Source organism: Bos mutus, chromosome 23, assembly GCF_027580195.1.
Source record: "Bos mutus isolate GX-2022 chromosome 23, NWIPB_WYAK_1.1, whole genome shotgun sequence".
NCBI lineage: Eukaryota > Metazoa > Chordata > Mammalia > Artiodactyla > Bovidae > Bos > Bos mutus.
The window spans coordinates 34,837,709-34,852,409 of record NC_091639.1 but is presented as its reverse complement, the minus strand read 5'-3'; the positions used below and the strand labels follow the sequence as shown (position 1 = coordinate 34,852,409).

Genomic DNA, 14,701 nt, shown 5'->3' with positions numbered 1-14,701 from the left:
TGGGGCAAAAAGCCATTCTGAGAATTACCTTCACAAATTAATTCAAATAAATAAGTATCTGCTGAGAAGTACAGGTATGTTATGTGCTCCTTGTCTCTTTAACAGACCGGGAGAAAGAACTGGAAGCTTTCCGAATGGCACAGCAGGAATGTTTGCACCAGAAGAAGGGACAGGCAGTTCTATATGAAGGTGGAAAAGGCAGTGGAAAAAGTCAGCTCTTGGCTGAAATAAACTTCCTGGCCCAGAAGGAAGGGCACAGGTAAAGAGTCTTGATTTCTGAGTTAGCGTGTATTTCTCTTGGGGCTCCTTTCCCTCGCTGGTGAGACTCTTGTATCATTAGATTCAGCGTCCTTGGGCTGCTGGAGTGAGGCCTCTCTGTGCGTCAGGGGACTCCCAGTGACCATAGTAACGTTCACCAGGGTGTTGCCGTTGAAGCTGAAGAAAGCGGATTCCAAGCAGTGCTTCTACGCCGTCCAGACCCTCATGGCCATCTTCTTCGAGATTGATACATGCCCAGCCCATTACCGGCAAGAGCGCCTCCACAAACAGCTCAGTGGTGTAGTGGAGGAGCCACTTCACTGCCTTTTTAATGACCTCTTCTTTGTGAAGGTAACGAAGGCGATAGCTGTGTGAACTGGGTGACTGATATTACTGATATTTTTGGTGGATAATTGGACCCAGTATTGTCTTCTAATCTAAAACCCTTTAGCCATATGTACATATATGTACATATATCCTAAGGACACAGAGTTAGCAATGGCAGGATTGAGATTTGAAAAGTCTTTGACACCAGAACCCAGACTTTTTCCTTTTTGAGGAGAATGGATTCTAGGACCAACTCTGAAATGTGCTAGTTGTATGTCTTGGCACAAATCACTTAGCCTTTCTGACCCTCAGTTTTGGCACCTGCAAAATGACAGTTGTAGTACTTTATGTGGTTTTTGTATGAATTTTAGAGGATGTGGAGTACATTATAAATGTGAAAGTGCTAAAAAGGTGATACTGACCAGTTGAGGATACCCAGCAATTGTATCCATGTGTTCTTGAGTTGGTTGCAGCATCTTGTTCTTTAACGTTCCCTTTCCATTCCTGCGTCAGGGAGTATGTCACTTGAACGAGCATCTGAATCTCAAAAGCTTCCAGTGATCTAGGATTTATGTAGTACCCAATAGCAAGTAGACTAAGAATTCCCTGGTCCACAATTCCATTTATTCATCCTCCATCACTTCTCCTAATCTACCCAGCATGCAGGGCATTGTATCTAATGAAAAATAGAGAAAACAAAAGTCTTTCCAGTCCCTCAGCAGACTGCTGTCTTAAGACAGGCCTTGCCTGAAGTCGTCAAGGAGCAGTCTCACTTGGGCTCTCGGGCCCATGGTAGCTTGGTAGCTCATGTGCTTCAGCCTAGCACAATGTTGAGGATGTCCATTGCAAGTCTTTCTCACAGGTCTCATGCTACATTCATTTTGGTATATTTAGAATAACCGGGGTACTAGAATTGTCCAGAGTGGTATTGCTAAGTCTGACCTGTCACTTTATTCCTCAGTCTTGATCCTTTAAGGGTTTGCCAAAGGTCAGCATGAAAAGGAGATGTCTCTCTCCAACCACCAGTGAACTTTCAGTCTCACCCTCTGAACTATATATTGATTGGTATTTGTAACCCTATGCCCACTCCTGTAGAAACCCATTCTCACTCAAAATAGAATCATTTTCTCTTTGCTTTTGAGAACCTGTATATTTTTATTAGATTGTCATTTTGAATGATAATATATGGTTAATTTTCCTGGTCAGTTTCCCTTATCCTTCAAAGTTTCACGCATGGATGACCTGGCCAGACAACAGAAGATTAAAGCATGTTTTTTTGAAGTGCTTGAGAAGGTGGGTATTTTTGCTACATACCATTAATTTTAATAGGTGGAAATGGTTTATGCTCATTTTAATCTATCCACATATTACCTGGACTTAGACATTTCTTGGCCTACATATGTATTGATATCTTCATTGTTATATTTATTTTAACATTGAATCCATCCTACAGCACAGCATACAAGAAAAGGTGTTTGCTCTTTCCTGATCCTGTTTCTTAATGAAATTTTAGTAACTTAAAACAGTGATTTCTAGATGCAGGTGGATAGCTACTTTACCTCCTATTTATCAAAAATACAGATACTCAGTCCCCAGTCTAGGATTCCAGAGTCAAGGATCTGTATAAGAAGAAACTGATATATCCATTCTGGAAAGCTATGTTGAAGTAACCAGTCAAATTTTTAATAAAACCATTGTCTATACCCAGCAGTTCTACTTCTGGATATAAATCCCAGGTAGCTGGTTCATTACAGTGTTTTGTTTGTGAAGGTTAGGGAGGTGTTGGCATGAATTTACAGATGAAACTTGGAGTATATATAGTGCCGATATTAGAAGTAAGGCAGAAAGTGAAAACATAGCAACACAGAGTGATCTAAAAATAATCCTGAATATTTTATCTTTTCTTATGGCTGAGTGTGTATATATACATATACGTATTTATACACCACATATTCTTCATCCATTTATCCATCGGCCAGCACTTCAGTTGTTTCTGCATCTTGGCTTTCATAAGTAATGCTGCAGTGAACATAGGGATGCATGTATCTATCCAAATGAATGGCTGAATAAAAAAGATAATTTCTTGCCATTTCTGACAACATGGATGGAACTTGAGGGCACCATACTAAGTGAAATAAATCAGATGGAGAAAGACAAATACCATATAACTTCATTCATGTTGAATATTAATAAATGAGCAAAAGCAAACACAGAGATACAGAGAACTGAGTATTGGTTACCAGAGGGTAGGAGGTCAACTATATGGTGATGGATGGAAACTATACCTTCGGTGGTGAGCACGGTGTGGTGTGTACAGAAGTTAAAATATAATATTGTACACATAAAACATATAATGTTATAAACCAGTTTTTGAAATCCTGAGTAAAAAGAGAAATAATGAGACCTGTAATACAGTACCATTTACATAAAAACACTTTACTTGACAAAACAGCAATGCACATTTTATAGGAATGCAGTACAAGCAGAAGGTGGTATGATAAGTATACTAGCATGATTACCTGTGGCAGTGGGGAATGGAAGGTGGGCGGAGAATGTGGATTAAAGAGAATACTTTTTTAAAAGTCTACATGAGTGGAACATGATAATTGGTGGTTTTAGCTAGCACTCCCAGGTAATTCTGATGTGCAGCCTGGCTTGGAAGTTACTGTATAAAAAATACTATGCATTCCCACACAGTTTGAAGCTTTTGCCAAAATGAAATATTTGAAAGCTTCAGGTTTGATTTGGAGAACATTTTGATGTTTGTTTCATATTTCAATTAGAGTATTTTCATGTTCAAAGAAGCTCAGTACATTTCTTTAGGAATTAGATATACAGGCTCTATTTTATATTTATAAAGTAAAATATTACCTGGGCTTAGTTTACATTTTACTCTGAAAATACCAGCCTGTACTGACATTTAAGGTGTTGATGGGAAGTTCATGGTAGATTTGAAAATCAGGTGACTTCATTTCTAATCAGAGGTTATCATTGTTTCTCTACTGTTATTTCCAGGCAGTAAGGGAAACACCACTGATTTTCCTCATTGACGAGGCCCAGTATGTAGATGCAGCTTCCTGGGAATTTTTGGGAACATTGCTCTCCGGTGTGCCTATCATCATGGTGATGACGTTGACCACTACCTCCACCCTGTGTGGCCAGGCCCAGCACTTCCTGCAGAGCCCTCCAGCTGTCCTGGTGCCCATTTCAAAGTTGGCAGCGACCTCACTGTTGAGAATGGCATGTTGGGAACTGGGGGTGGTGAGCATCCCCCAAGAGCTGCAGACGTGAGTGGCTAGGACTAGCTGGGCACTTGATTAAGGGCGGAGCCAGTGCCATAATATAAGAGAAGGCTCAGGTCTCACACCAGAGTTGGGGGAGAGAAGGGCATTAGAAACCATGATGAAGCCCAAAAGTGGATTTAAGAGTAGACAGTCTCCTAGTAACCCAGTAAAAGGGCTACCTCCCCGAACCATTCACCCAGGTTTTCATAGGACAGTTAGGACTTGGATGGCTTGCTTAATTTTTCCATTATGTGTGGCCAGGCCAATTTCTTCCAGACCCTTCAGCAAGGGGATATTAGTTCCTTTTCAACAAAATAGCTAAGCAAGCAAAGTATTTCAAGCAAAATAGTTGAGAGAAAAGTTACTGCCCAAATACATTACAAAACCAGTCAGAAACGTCTTTTTACATTTCTGTGCTGCTGCTTCCCTCTGTTAGTGTATATCATCAGGGACTGACTTTAACAAAAGAAGTATTCCTCATTATGAAATACCATTATGCTTGGCTCGCTTCAAGTGGGCCTCTTTAGTCAGCAATCCCCTGCTTACCTCTCTACAGCTACCTTCTCCGCAGGTGCTTTGGAAACCCCCTTTATTGTGAGGTCTTATGCCAGGATCTTCTCTCTAAAAACGTATTGTGCTTTCATGACCTCCAAAAGGAGGAAGTGGAGAACAGCAAGTGGGAGACCCTCTCAGGTAAGCTGAGCTTCCCAAGATTCTACCCTGGTCCCGCTGCTGGAGTTCATTTCTGAACATGGCATCACCTGGCCCTTATTAGGCATATGCCTACTCCCTGCTGACATTATAAACTGGATTAGGCCTTCCTGGCTAAGTGAACCGTACAAATAATATGCAGCTATGTTTACCGTCTGGTGGCTGAGACCGTAAAGAATCTGTCTGCAATGCAGGAAACCTGGGTTCCACCCCTGAGTCAGGAAGATCTCCTGGAGAAGGGAAGGGCTACCCACTGCAGTGTTCTTGCCTGGAGAATTCCATGGACAGGGAAGCCTGGCGGGCTACAGTCCATGGGGTCACAAAGAGTCGGATACAACTGAGCAACTAACACTTCTTCTACTTTTCATGTTGAAAACACTGAATACCTGCCTCAGATAAAGTAATTGAGTCCATCTACTTTAGTTCTTTTTTTGAGCAGAAGTGGGGATTTAAAAATAGGATTTATAAACATCAAAGAGGATTGATAAATATGAGAGTCTAGTAGAGAATTGCACATTAGTGATGAGAAGGATGACTTGAGGGTTTGAATGGAGAATGGGAGAAGGGAAAAAGAAAGAGGTATAAATCCAGAAAGGCATCCTCAAGCTGTAATGCAGTAGCAGAGAGGGATGTTGGGAGGTAAACAGGAAGCGTAAGAATGTTAGGTATTGTGTATTTCAGAAAATGTTGTTAGTTTCTAAGAGAAATGAGAGAGCAGGCAGGATGGGTGGGGTAAACCACTTTAAAGGTGTGTGCTTCATTCACCCAAACCTTTCAGTGTCTTGAGTACATTCTTGTAATCTTGTGTCTTTAAAACTACAGCGACTGAGCGTGGCATTTTCCTCAATCATAGTCTTCTTTCCCTACAGCCAATGCCATGAAATCCACCATGTACAGTGTTTCTCCTGCCAGCTCTGAAGACCAGGAACTTTATGTCTGCACAGTCAAGGATGATGTGAACTTGGATACAGTGCTTCTTCCACCGTTATTAAAAGGCAGGTCCCTTGAAGACCTCATGTGAATCAATTACGGATGTCATTGCACTTAGTAATTTGGTGGGTGATTGAGTATAGAACCCTCATTATCACACTAGCTTCATTTCTTCCAAAAGGAAACCTGCCTTTCAGAAATAAATTCTGGCACTGCCCAAAGAGTTGTTAAAGACTTGTAATGCTACTTGAGTTATGTTTTACATAACTGAGCCCACTGTTCTCTTTGAGGCTGACTTGGAAAAGTTTTCTAGTTATTTAATAAATATTATGACCTGAGTTTCCCTTTGTGCATATTTCTGTGCTGGAGGAGACAGTAATCAAAGGAGAAAATGTTGCTGAGGTTTAAGAAAATCCATGGTGCTAGTGAATAGACAGTGTTAGGGACCTAGCAGGAGTTTAACAAAAAGAGTGCAAAGTATAAGGTTATAATGACTGATGAGATGAAGAATAAAGCCCTCAGAATTGGGTAGGCATAATTAGGCAGGGAGTGCTCTTTTTATACATGAAGGTTTTAAAGTTCTATTCAAAAGTATAGTGGCCAGGGTACTTTATTAACCCCTTTTCAGGAATATTATGATTAAGCATACCTTCAAGTCAACTATGGTCTTACTGAGAATATAGACAGGTATGTGAAACAGCAATACAGAATGCCTTGGTAATTAAGAGCCAGGACTCTGGCATCAGAAAAACCTGGGTACCATTGGTTCCCACACTTACTGGATGTGAAATGTTAGATAAACTTATCTAAGCCTTAGTCTTCTCATCAGTCAAGAGAGGATAATAATAGTCCCAACCTTATGGGGTTAGGTGAAGATTAAATGAAATAAATCATGGTATATAATAAACAGTCAGTGACTATTAGCTGTCATAAGCTGTTCACTCTGGTGGTTTTAGGTTCATCTGGACAGTTCATATTCCTCCAACTGTGATGGGCCACACTTAGCTTTGGCTTTACTAACTGAGAAGCATACAGGTCAGGAAACACAGCACTCTAGGAGAACGTAGCCAGTAGTTTCCTTCAGTGGGGATCCTCACAACAGTTCCTACTGCTATCCTCTGGAACCTCAGGGAATAACTTAGATATGATGGAATGAGACTATGATGGATGGGTCCTTAGATGCCCCATTTCCCAACAAGAAACTGATATCTCTTAGAATAGTCCTGTAGGCATAGCTTCTAGGCACTGTGACCCTATTACAGGAATCACTACACCCGAGGAACCCCCACAAAGCTGTGGCTTACCACCAGGTAGCTGTAGCTTATTCACAGCTTTCCTAGTCCAAATTCAGTTTCCAGTCAAGGATCACTCTTTGCATAAGCAGTGTTACCTGGCAACTCAGCTGACACTCTAATTTTATGGGGATCCTAGGCAATGGCTAGAAAGTTAACCCAAGGTCAGTATTGTCCACAGGGAAGGAAAAAGGATTTGTTAACTCATAAGCTAAAATGAATAGTTCAGTCAGCAAGTCTAAATGAAAAGCCAAAGCTGCATTGTAAAAAGCCATATAAGTTATAAAAATATTTAAGAAGGGGGCTGACATTATATTTGTACTTTAAGTGTACGGTTCTACCACTAGTTAATGTGTTATTGGGATAAGAAGAGAAGAGAAGACTGGTGATGTTCAAAATGGTAGTACAGTGATCCAGGTGAAAATGACTACTTAGACTAGAATTGTTTGGAAGGAAATACACTCAAGAACTTTCAGAAAGAGAATGAGTGGGTGGCCAGTTGGTTGTGAGAGAGAGGAAAAAGTTTAGAATTATTCCAAGATTTGGGGTTTGGTGATATAATTGGTTTAATAACAACTGCTTTAATATATAGATCAGAATTTGGAGAGATTTACTAAAATGCTTGGAGTTTTGAGCTCTTTACACTAATTGGAGTTCTGGGACCAGGAAGCCCAGCTTTCATGTTTAGTTGAGAAAGTAAAAACAAAACGGGTCTACCAGCAAAAGGTTTTGGTGACCGCAAGAAATAGCTTCAGTGTCGTGGTGAAAACCCGATTGTTGGATAAATAATGAATGAGCAACGGGGACAAAAGAAGACATGGAGATAAGGTTCTTTCAAGAGATTTAGCTGAGTGGAGAACAGGTGAAAGAAAAAGCAAGCCTTTTTTTTTTAATGAGCAGATTATTAACATGGTATATTCTGTGTTGGTAGAAAACTCATTCATTGCTAATTTCTTTTTCTTCAGAAATAGCAGTGAACCAAATAGATCAACTGAGCCCAGAGGAACAGTCGCTGGTTAAATGTGCTGCAGTCATTGGTCACTTCTTCCACATAGATCTGCTGCAGCACCTCCTGCCTGGCTGGAGTAAGAATAAGCTACTTGAGGTACTGAAGGATCTTGTGGATATGCACGTGCTCCGCTGGTGCAATAAGGGCCAAGAGCTTCCTGCTGAGCCAATATTAGTGCCTTCCTCTGTCGAGACTGAGCATACCAAAGAGACGACAAAGTCAGGTGAGCTGGTGCCTTGTTCTCAGGCCCAAATAGAGAGCTTTGGGAGAAGGTGTGTTTGTTCAAAAAGAACATCAATATCGTGTCATGGGCCCCAGTCTCTTAAAGTTTATGTCTAAAGAATTGGGGAAATTATTGTTTTAATCATGGAAGAACCATGTTTATAGTGAATGAATAGCTTTTATTTTTCAAAACTGTCTTAATTTGAAGAATTCTAGCTCCATGTTAAACCTCGTGCATTAAGTATTTGTATCTTGATTTTTGGTTTAGAAAATATTGCTGTAGTCTTTTATTGGCTTCTTGGGATAAATAAGAAGAAAAGTGGGTAAATTATTTCTGATTTTAGAAATTCACAAGGGAGTTAAGCATGATATTGAAACAGACATGAACAAAGCAAGATATGCATTAAATAGCTGCAGTCTCATATTCTCCACATGAAAGAATAAAATTGTGACATAGGCTACCCAAAGCACTGCTGCTGCTGCTAAGTCGCTTCAGTCGTGTCTGACTCTGTGCAACCCCATAGACGGCAGCCCACCAGGCTCCCCCGTCCCTGGGATTCTCCAGGTAAGAACACTGGAGTGGGTTGCCATTTCCTTCTCCAATGCATGAAAGTGAAAGGTGAAAGTGAAGTCGCTCAGTCGTGTCCGACCCTTAGCCACCCCATGGACTGCAGCCTACCAGGCTCTTCTGTCCGTGGGATTTTCCAGGCAAGAGTACTGGAGTGGGGTGCCATTGTCTTCTCCGTACCCAAAGCACATATAATCCACAAATAGTTTCCCTTTGACTTTGAGTTGAGTTTTATATTTGAGCAGAGGCTTTCTGGTTACTTGATGTTTATAATAATTTATTTAATTTACTATTTAATTTTTAATAATTTATTTAATTTACTATTTAATAGTAAAAAAGCTCAATTTAGGAGGAATAACTAAGAAATCTGTCTCCTGATCATTTATTCCCTGTTGTACTTTATCCTAAATAGGGTCAATATCACTGGTATACAATTCTTTATACAAAGGAAACAATAATACCAAACAAGAATTATCAATAAAATTTTCTTATAAACTAGTAGCATGTGCTTGGGAGTTTACTACCTTAAGGGAGGCTCTCATTTAGCATTTCCTATGTTTCAGATGCTGACTCTCCTCTAAAGCTACAAGAGGAACTATCCCTACCTCAGATGGAGGTGCTTGAATTTGGAGTGCCTCTTTTGCGGGAAGGGGCTTGGGAGCTGTGGCCCAAGGCACAGCAAACAGCCCTACACCTTGAATGTGCCTGCTTTCTTCGAGATCTGGCCTGCCGCTGTGGGAGCTGTCATGGGGGAGACTTTGTCCCCTTCCACCGTTTCGCCATCTGTTCCACTAAGAGCTCCAGCAGGACCTCCCGATTCTGTAGCTACAAAGACACTGGCTCGATACTAACACAAGTGATCACAGACAGATTGCAGCTGCCTTCTCCCCAAGGTAAATCAGGGAGCAGAAAGAAGATATGTGGGCATCACTTCTCTTTATTTGTGTACTTGGAACTCTTCATTCAAAAGATGAAATTAGATTAAGAGAGAAAAATAGGTGGAGAGTCATTTATCACTGAAGTACCAGAAATTAAAAAAAAAAAAAAGTGTGATCTCAGAGTTAAAAGGAACTTTAGAGGTCATACTTGTTTTGGTTGGCAATATTGGGCAAGCTGTGGGTGTGTGCTCAGTTGCTCAGTCATGTCCGACCCTCTTGCAAACCCAGGGACTCCTGCTAAGCTTCTCTGTTCATGGGATTCTCCAGGCAAGAACACTGGAGTGGATTGCCATTTCCTCTGCCAGGGGATCTTCCTGACCCAAAGATCAAAGTCTCCTATGTCTCCTTGCATTGGCAGGAAGATTCTTTATCACTGAGCCACTTGGGGAAGCCCCTTGGGCAAGTTACTTAACCTCAGTTAACTAAAGAAAATAACAGTATACATTTCATAGGGTAGTTGTTAGGATTAAGTGAGTTAAAATATATAATGTGCTTTGAATAGTACCAGGCATATGGTTAGTGCTCAATACATTTAATTATTGTTTTTATTATTATAAATTTTCAGTTCAGTACACATATACAGAGTCCTTATGTGTATCAGATGTTTCAAGTAGGTGTTAAGAATACAAAGTGAAATTATCAGGTTTTCTGGGGGGTGGTGGTTCAGTTCAGTTCAGTTCAGTCGCTCAGTCGTGTCCAACTCTTCGAAACCCCATGAATCGCAGCACGCCAGGCCTCCCTGTCCATCACCAACTCCCGGAGTTCACTCAGACTCACGTGCATCGAGTCAGTGATGCCATCCAGCCATCTCATCCTCCGTCGTTCCCTTCTCCTCCTGCCCCCAATCCCTCCCAGCATCAGAGTCTTTTCCAATGAGTCAACTCTTCACATGAGGTGGCCAGAGTACTGGAGTTTCAGCTTCAGCATCATTCCCTCCAAAGAAATCCCAGGGCTGATCTCCTTTAGAGTGGACTGGTTGGATCTACTTGCAGTCCAAGGGACTCTCAAGAGTCTTCTCCAACACCTCAGTTCAAAAGCATCAATTCTTCAGCACTCAGCTTTCTTCACAGTCCAACTCTCACATCCATACATCACCACAGGAAAAAACCATAGCCTTGACTAGACGGACATTTGTTGGCAAAAGTAATGTCTCTGCTTTTCAATATGCTATCTAGGATGGTCATAACTTTTCTTCCAAAGAGTAAGCATCTTTTAATTTCATGGCTGCAGTCACCATCTGCAGTGATTTTGGAGCCCCAAAAAATAAAGTCTGACACTGTTTCCACTGTTTCCCCATCTATTTCCCACGAAGTGATGGGACCGGATGCCATGATCTTTGTTTTCTGAATGTTGAGCTGTAAGCCAACTTTTTCACTCTCCACTTTAACTTTCATCAAGAGGTGTTTTAGTTCCTCTTCACTTTCTGCCATAAGGGTGGTGTCATCTGATATCTGAGGTTATTGATATTTCTCCCAGCAGTCTTGATTCCAGCTTGTGCTTCTTCCAGCCCAGCGTTTCTCATGATGTACTCTGCATATAAGTTAAATAAGCAGGGTGACAATATACAGCCTTGACGTACTCCTTTTCCTATCTGGAACCAGTCTGTTGTTCCATGTCCAGTTCTAACTGTTGCTTCCTGACCTACGTATAGGTTTCTCAAGAGGCAGGTCAGGTGGTCTGGTATTCCCATCTCTTTCAGAATTTTCCACAGTTTATTGTGATCCACACAGTCAAAGGCTTTGGCATAGTCACAGGCATATAAATAGAGAATTCCAGTATGGCCTGGTAAAGGTGATAAAATGGACTACCTAGGGGTTTGGATACCTAGAGAAATGGCTATTAGCCCAGCCTGAGAAATGAATAAGGTTTTTCCTTGAAGGAGATAATTCCAGAAGTGAGATCTGAGCGTTATGTAGGAGTTAGCTACTTAAAGAAGTTTTAATGGATAGATGTTCCCGCAAACCTATAGCCCTCTACCACAACCCAGATAAGAGTTCACCCTTGGAATTCTCTGGTGGTCCAGTGGTTAGGACTCTGAGATTTCACTGCAGAGGGCCCACAATTCACCCTCTTTGTTTTAACATTTTCAGTTAGCTTGCCTTGTAGGACAGCTCATTTCATTCTCAGTAGCTGTTAGAAAACTTCTCTCACCCAGGTGAACTCTACCTTCCTGCAAATTTTTCACGTATTTTTCAGCTTTGTGCCTTCTTTCATATTTGAAGACAGCTGTCAAGACCCAGGAGTATCTTCTTTTTCTCTACTTTAATAAAAGAGAAGTTGGTGTTGGTATTGGCGGGGGAAAGGGATATGGCGAATTGGTGGTGGTAAAAGACTAAAATGAAGATTTTGATCTATGATCTTAATACCTCCTTTGGCTGTAACATTCTTATGACTCTGAAGGTGGACCAGTGACTTGGAGAAATTGGTCTCTGGCTGATGAGGTCTATGGTAATTTGCACTTTTGTACTTGCTGAGGGGAAGAGGAAAAAAACAGGGAATGTCCTGGTTGGTATTATGGAAAAATCACACTATCATTCGTAATTGCTTTTCAGCCTTTTGTTTTTGAGAGGTCAGTATTGACCTTTAGATGAGGCAGCTTGGTCAGTCTAGGCGTGAGCAAGGCTCGGGACCTTTCCAGCACAGCCAGACTCCTACAGAGGCTTCCCAGCCCTGGGTCTCTGTGCACAGACACGCAGAACAAAGCGTGCTGCTCTCAGGCTGCAGTCCGGTGGTGCCTGAGAACTGTGCGTCACAGCAGTGCTGCCAAATTCCAGTTTCCTTAGACCTACTTCACCTTATATGACATCATTAAATAATCAGCGAGCCAGTCCTTTTACTTGACACAAACCCTCCCTGTAATCGTTTCCTTAGACTCCTTTTCAATCCCACCACCTGTGCTCCTGAGCCCAAATAGGTAACATCTCCACAGCATTTTCAAGTCTTTGCCTTTTGAGCAGAAGACAGCTGCAGAGGAAGAGGCAAATCTGGAGGATAGAGGTTATTTAGGATCAACCAGGTCACCCCACTCCAGTACTCTTGCCTGGAAAATCCCATGGACGGAGGAGCCTGGTGGGCTGCAATCCATGGGGCCGCTAAGAGTCAGACACGACTTCACTTGCACCTTTCACTTTCATGCATTGGAGAAGGAAATGGCAACCCACTCCAGTGTTCTTGCTTGGAGAATCCCAGGGATGGGGGAGCCTGGTGGGCTGCCGTCTATAGGGTCGCACAGAGTCGGACACGACTGAAGCAACTTAGCAGCAGCAGCAGCAGCAGAAGCAGAATCAACCAGGTAAAGCTGAAAACCTCTTCTGGCTATTGTGACCCTGGTGGGATGTGACATCTTGTGCCCTCATGTTTTCCTTCACTAGGCCACTTCTTCTGTGTTCTCTCCCATCTAGTTATAAATCTGATCCAGATATGTTCATAGATTTCTACTATCAGAATTAGTCATCAAACCAGAGGGACATTCTTTATTCATTTCTTTAGCAAACAGAATTAGGAATTGGTTTGGGAGGTTTGAGAATGAAAGGAATTACTATTTAAATCACAAGTAATTGCGTTTAAGGAAAAAAGAATTAGTACCCTAATCTTGCATGTAAGGTTACTATTAAACCTAAATTTACCATTTTTATAATGGGGGAAGCAATTTTCATGAAAGGTAGTCAGGAATTTTTAAATGTTCTCAGTTAATACAAACACAGACGATTAAGGACAGTCATCTTTTCCTCCCTACAGACACTTTTCAGTTCCAGACAGAATCATCCAGAAGTCAGGAGGCCTTCACAAGGGAATACTGCAGGTAGGTGGAGATGCTGAGAGTGGACGTGGAGGGGGTCAGAAAGTAAGACACAGCTGATCATTAAACTAGGACACTCACCTTACCTACAGACAAGGAAGGCATCCGACCACCCAGGAATAGTGACTTCTGTTCTCAGCCCAAAATGCAAGTTAACAGTGAATCGGAAAGGTTTTGTTTGATTGTTTATAGGGAAATTATTTCTTAGTGATTAAGAAAAACTTTATTTAATTTCTCTCAAATGTATTATACACATAACAGATTTTTTTCAGCTATAAATTTGCCTGCTCAATTACTTTTGAACCCAGATGATATTAAAATGATTTTATATTTCATAACCATGTACTTCCTGGCTTTCTAATGTGTATCTTACCAATTTTGCAAGTTCCTACCTTGAATTCACCAGCAACTCTCAAGTTTCCTATCATTTATTCAGCCTGATTTCCTACAGTTTTCAAACAAAAATCTATATTCTACATTAATCACGCCCATCCTTAATGTGTCTTTGCTCACACAATTCTCCCTTTTAAAAATACTCAGTGATGTCTACCTCCTTCTACTTATCAGAATGTTCACTATCCAAAGCCATCCTCAGTTCTCACTTTTTCAGTCATTCTGTCTCAGAGAAATCAGAACTCTTTTGAACTTGTGGTGCCTGTGAAAAATGCACTGGACTAGTAGTTCAGAAAGGTGAACTCTAATTTTGGTTTTACTTAGAAGCTCAGAATCTGCCGGCGCTGGAGGAGACCCTAGTTCGATTCCTGGGTTGGGAAGATCCCCTGGAGAAGGGATAGGCTATCCACTCCAGTATTCTTGGGCCTCCCTGGTGGCTCAGATGGTAAAGAAGCCACCTGTAATGTGAGAGACCTGGGTTAGATCCCTGGGTTGGAAGACCCCCTGGAGGAGGGCATGGCAACCCACTCCAGTATTCCTGTCTGGAGAATTCCAGAGGATTCTGGGGGGCTACAATCCATGGGGTCACGAAGAGTTGGACATGACTGAGCGACTAAGCACAGCACACACATCAGTAGCTGCGAGGTCATATGTAAGTCATTTAATGTCCCAGAGCTTCAATTTCTTCATCTGTAAAAGGGAGGTAATTTTGCCTACCTGAATGGCAGGGTTTTTATGGAATAAGATGGTGTTATTTCATAAAATATATTCACATGTGCCATGATAGAGTTCAAATGGGCTGATAGATAAATTTATTATTACTTATTGCTTTGTATCATTTTTATGTTTTCATGGAGCACAGTGTTAGTTAACTCTTGAGATGCGGTCTTTTCCCCATTTCATTTGTGAGGTACTTAGTTTGGCTTTAGGTTTTTAAAACTCCCTAATAGGGCTTTGCCATTAAGAACAA

General features: G+C 41.4%; 1 protein-coding gene across 2 annotated transcripts in view; it reads left to right on the top strand.

Moving 5' to 3' along the window:
* LOC102266095 (adenylate cyclase type 10) overlaps positions 1-14,701 on the top strand; it is a 38,977-nt gene that overhangs the window by 14,788 nt on the left and 9,488 nt on the right. For both annotated transcript variants that reach the window (XM_070360932.1, XM_070360933.1), the window contains exons 12-20: positions 106-259; positions 420-609; positions 1,792-1,878; positions 3,601-3,872; positions 4,426-4,562; positions 5,450-5,575; positions 7,768-8,034; positions 9,165-9,494; positions 13,278-13,341. In XM_070360932.1, coding sequence (XP_070217033.1) covers positions 106-259; positions 420-609; positions 1,792-1,878; positions 3,601-3,872; positions 4,426-4,562; positions 5,450-5,575; positions 7,768-8,034; positions 9,165-9,494; positions 13,278-13,341 — 1,627 coding nt within the window. The remainder of the gene's footprint in view (positions 1-105; positions 260-419; positions 610-1,791; positions 1,879-3,600; positions 3,873-4,425; positions 4,563-5,449; positions 5,576-7,767; positions 8,035-9,164; positions 9,495-13,277; positions 13,342-14,701) is intronic.